The sequence below is a fragment of the Melitaea cinxia genome, chromosome 21, assembly GCF_905220565.1.
Source record: "Melitaea cinxia chromosome 21, ilMelCinx1.1, whole genome shotgun sequence".
NCBI classification, from domain to species: Eukaryota; Metazoa; Arthropoda; class Insecta; order Lepidoptera; family Nymphalidae; genus Melitaea; species Melitaea cinxia.
In genome coordinates, this window is record NC_059414.1 from 11,373,423 (window position 1) to 11,378,486 (window position 5,064).

The 5,064-nt window shown below is 34.0% G+C and overlaps 1 protein-coding gene across 1 annotated transcript; it reads right to left on the minus strand.

Annotated features, from left to right (window-relative positions):
* Nucleotides 1-2,718: 2,718 nt before the first annotated feature.
* On the minus strand, nucleotides 2,719-3,786 carry LOC123663942. Its single transcript, XM_045598581.1, has one exon. The coding sequence runs from the start codon at nucleotides 3,784-3,786 to the stop codon at nucleotides 2,719-2,721; it is 1,068 nt and encodes a 355-aa protein (XP_045454537.1).
* Nucleotides 3,787-5,064: the final 1,278 nt, after the last annotated feature.

Sequence of the window (5,064 nt, forward strand, 5' to 3'; positions counted from 1 at the left end):
ACATTTGTAAAATGGATTCCATACAGTTGAGCAGTATTCCAAGATAGATCTTACAAAAGAGTTATAAAGGAGAATAATTGTGCTGACATTTTTAAAATCACGTCCCACTCTCAACACAAAGCCAAGCATTCGGAATGCTTTAGCAGTAACAAAATTAATATGTGACTTAAAAGTCAATTTGCTATCGATGTAAACACCCAAGTCTCGCACCTCGGTAACTCGTGTTATTGTCTCTTGATTAAGTTGATAATTAAAATTAATTGTGTTAGTCTTACGAGAAAAGGATATCACGTAGCATTTTTTTATGTTCAGATACATAGAATTCACTGAGCAGTAATCACACAATTTGTTTAAGTCACTCTGAAGTAGTATGCAGTCAGAATTATTAGATACACACCTAAAAATTTTCATGTCATCAGCATAAAGAAGTATATCTGAATTCTCGAAAATTTTATGTATATCATTTATAAAAATATTGAAAAGTAGAGAACCAAGGTGCGAGCCCTGGGGTACACCAGAAGAAACGGGCACAAAAGAGGAAACATGCCCTTTCACTGTCACTGCTTGGCTACGGTTATATAGGTAAGAAGAAAGCCATCGAAGTAGATCGCCATGTATACCGACTCTTTCTAGTTTATTTATCAATATTGCATGTGGTATCTTATCAAATGCCTTAGAATAGTCGGTATACACGACATCCACCTGGTAACCCTGATCCATGGCAATAGAAACGCGATGGACAAACTCACACAAATTACTCTCCGTTGATCTCCCGTCCACAAACCCATGCTGCTGACTCATTAAGAAAGGTCTAAGACTCGGATAAATATTGTCATACACAATTTTCTCAAACAATTTAGCAACAGTAGACAATTTTGAAATCGGTCTGTAATTTTCAACATTATGCCTATCACCAGACTTGTACACAGGAACAACGTAAGATCGTTTCCAAATATCAGGCATGATACCCGATCGTAAAGATATAGAAAACAAAAGCAGAAGCGGATAAGCCAAAGATTTGTGGCACAATTGCAAAAAAATAGGTGGCAAGCCATCCGGTCCCGAACCCTTATCAACATTCAACTGCCTGAGATATTTCATAACAATATCAACGGTAAGCTCAATACGTCCTAACGACAAATTACTATTAGAAGACACATTACCTTGGGACCCATAAGAACTAGCAATGTTAGGCGGCGCTGAATAGACAGATTTGAAGTGTTCGTTAAAAAATTGACATATTTTACTTGCATCGGAGGTGCACTCATTCTTGAAAAAAACATCTTTAGGTATATTTACTGAAGCCCTTTTAGACCTAATGAAAGCCCAAAAAAATTTACTATTCCTATTAATTTTTAATTCTGATTGATATATATATTTATCATAACACTCAATTTGGACTTGTTTTTGACGGTTTCTCAGATAGCTGAACATGTTGTAGTCAGATACTCGACCATAGATTTTCCATCGCCTATGACAACGCAACTTATCACATATTATTTTTATTAGACCATTAGTATACCAAAAAGGATACCTTTTATCGCCTTTTAAAGTTTTTATTGGAACATATTGCGAAATTATGGAGTTAATAGTATCATAAAATAAATTAATAGCATCAGAGATATCACCGTTACTAAGCAAATGACACCAATCAATACCAGATATGACTTCATTTATTTCATTATAATTAGCATTTCGAAATAACCGTACCTTACGAGGAGTGGAAAAAGTAGATCTATCATAAGCAATACTTAATTTCACCTTAAGTGTGGGATGATGGACATCTTCCTTTGTAAGAGGAGAATCATTGCGACTCACAACACAGTGAGAGTTGCTAATTACTAAATCCAAATATCGCCCATTTTCATTAGGGACACTATTAAATTGCTTTAGGTCTGTAATATTTAAGAAACTGAACAAAGAATCAACTCCAGGGTCACTATCATCGAAGTTACATATGCTCATAAATTTCCCATCCCAATCCCAAATACAGTTCGAAATGTTAAAATCTCCAATTATAAAAAAATTATCATCGGGATGCGTCAAAACTTCATTTGTGATATGTTCAAAACAATCACAGAGAGATTCAACATGGAATCTACTGTGAGGAAAATAGCAACAATAAATATGAAGCTGCTTAAGGAGAGGTCCAATTTCCAAAGGAATAGAGACTTTAATTACTTCACCAGCAAAATTCTTCACATCAATTGATACTGACGATCGAACCGGTATATCTGTCTTAACTGCGACTAAGACACCCCCACCCATACTATCACCACGATTTTTATACTCACGATCACGCCGATATACCAAATATCTAGAATCAAACAGTTCTTCGCTGAAAATACCATCACAGAGCCATGTTTCAGTCAAACAGATAAAATCATAATCCACACCCAAGATGCTCCTAAAAAATGAGTTTGTTTTAGTACGTAAGCCGCGGACGTTCTGATACAGAATTGAGAAATTCTTAGCCATTAACAATCAGTTTAAAAATAATCACAAATATAAAGGTCAAAACAAGAGAGAGTCCAATATTGTACTCAAAGAAGAGTATGTCCCAATATATAATAATAATGTACCCAAAACCAAAACGCAAAAGCACACGATATACCATGATCAATTTTAACAATAATAATAATAACAATATGAAAGTAAACACAATCAAACACACATTAAAATTAAAATTAAATAACATAACTATATGTACAATAATCCTCATGCAATTTTGTTTAAATCTTTCAAACTTGTAAAGTGCAAAACTGGACTAGTATCGGAACGACGAGCCATAATACTGCAGTTTTTCACCCACACATATTTATAATTCTTATCACTTGCAGCCTTCTTCACTGATTGCAATAACGCTTTATTTGTGCTGGTGAGATGATCGTTGAAGAATATCGAACTGTTACCATCATTAAAACCAATATCAGTACCTCTGAGCTTTAATTTTCTGATAACTGATAAAAATTCATCTTTCTTCCATCGGCATAAAAAACGTACAATAATCGGTTTGGTTTTCTTATTTTCAGACTTTTTAGAGGCCACCCTAGTAACGAAATCGATATCAGTACTCATATTTATTTGTAGATCTGTCTTATTAACTATAGTCTGTAACAGCGAAATAAGATTTTCATTTTTCTTTTCGGGAATTCCATATATTTCTACATTAGACTTACGAGCCCATTGTTCTCGATTATTGTTTTCGGACTCGATTTTTTCAATGGAATTACTCAGTTTACCGATTTCGATACATTTCTTAGATAAGACCTTAATCTCCTCCTGAAAACTATCCGTGCGCTTAACCATTTCTTCGAATTTCGTATTAATATATTCCAAACTTTCTCTAAAATTTTCAAATTCTTTCTTAATTAATTTTATTTCTTCTTTAATTGGATTCATAATAACATTGATTTCCGCTTTAAAACTCGCCAATTCAGTGGACATAACAGATTTAATTACGTCGATAAGCGATGTCCTATCAGTTAAATCCAAGACACAATCATCGTAAACCTCAGATGCGGCGCCTCTACGAGCATTGACATTATCAACATCGTTGCGCAAATGACACATCGATTGCACTCGCACAGGTGTACTATCCTTTCTAGCAGATCTTGGCTGAGCCACCGTACATTCCGGACAAATCCAATGTTTTTTTGTATCTGTGGGTAATTCTTTCCGTTTGTCAGATGGATATAGGCATTTGATGTGATAATTATTACTACACTTTGAACACGACAAGCACTCAGAGACACCTGTCGTCAAGTTGCAGCAAGCAAATTTCATTTTGATAAAATTTAACTAATATTTAAAAATCTTAAATTCCAAGTGAAGCGGGGTTTGAACTCAGGCTCGTCACAGCGCACGCGACTACAAAAGCAAGACCCCGTGCCGCTAGACCAAACACTCAATATACGATTCGGTTGAATATTGCAACCAATTCAGAGAGGAAGTTTAAAAGCTAGGCGGAATTTTAAAGTCTTTGTTCTTATGTGACAACGGATGATTTAGAGGTCACTAAAAGTCACCGCGTTTACAACTTATTCAATAAAAGCACTATCAAAAGCAAAGAAATAATTGAAAATACACATAGAATTTGATTTTGAAACAAGTACTATAATATGAAACACAACACTGTTCGTAATAAACACGTAAAAAACACTGTAAATTCAAAGTTTTATGTAAGTTTGAGACAAAGGATTATTTAGTATGTGTGCGCTCGCGTAACTAGCACCGAACTGATTGTCTAATACTATGTAAAATTACTGAGGTATTTTAGGTATTGGCGCAAGCTTCGGCCTTAGGCGATTTCATACAGATTTCTTCAGCATACAGATGTTAAAAGATGTACATTATAGTTAACATATATTTATAAATTAGATATAGGTAGTACGATAATAGTACATTTATTACATTGTCATTTATCATGGGAACATAACAGTAGTCAAAAATATACAACAACTCAATAATTTACAACAGTTAGTAAACAAAGAGTAATAGCATCGTCATCGTAAACAATGTTTTTATAAATTGCGGGTAATTGTGAATACATGGCCGCCAGGACCGACCGCTTATCCGACTTTATTTATTTATTAATACTTTATTGCACAATAAATAAAAGGATTGTACAAAAGGCGGGCTTAATGCTAAAAGCATTCTGTACCAGCCAACCTTAGGACGTACAAGAGCAGAGGTTTGTAGGTGTGCAAAATCGGGTATTAGTAAAATTCAGAAAAGAAGAAAAAAACAGGGAGGAAATATAAAGTAACGTTAGTGGCTTTTGACATAAATACATTCATACGTACGTACATACATACATACATACTTACATACATCCTTACATACATACATACATAAAACTTAATAAGCTGACGACAATAATAATCAAAACACAATTACAGTGTTTATTGACTTTCTCTAACTGGAAGTTATGACAATATATTCGTATTTTATTTCTAAAAATTGTTATTTATTTATTTATTATATGGTGCTCCAAGATGATGATGATGATGATGAAGGGTGTTCGGTTTGGTGGTGCTTGCATATGCTTATTTTAATTATTTA

Excerpts from the sequence above, each read along its gene's own strand:
- LOC123663942 (XM_045598581.1), bottom strand. The coding sequence starts at position 3,786 with ATGAAATTTGCTTGCTGCAACTTGACGACAGGTGTCTCTGAGTGCTTG.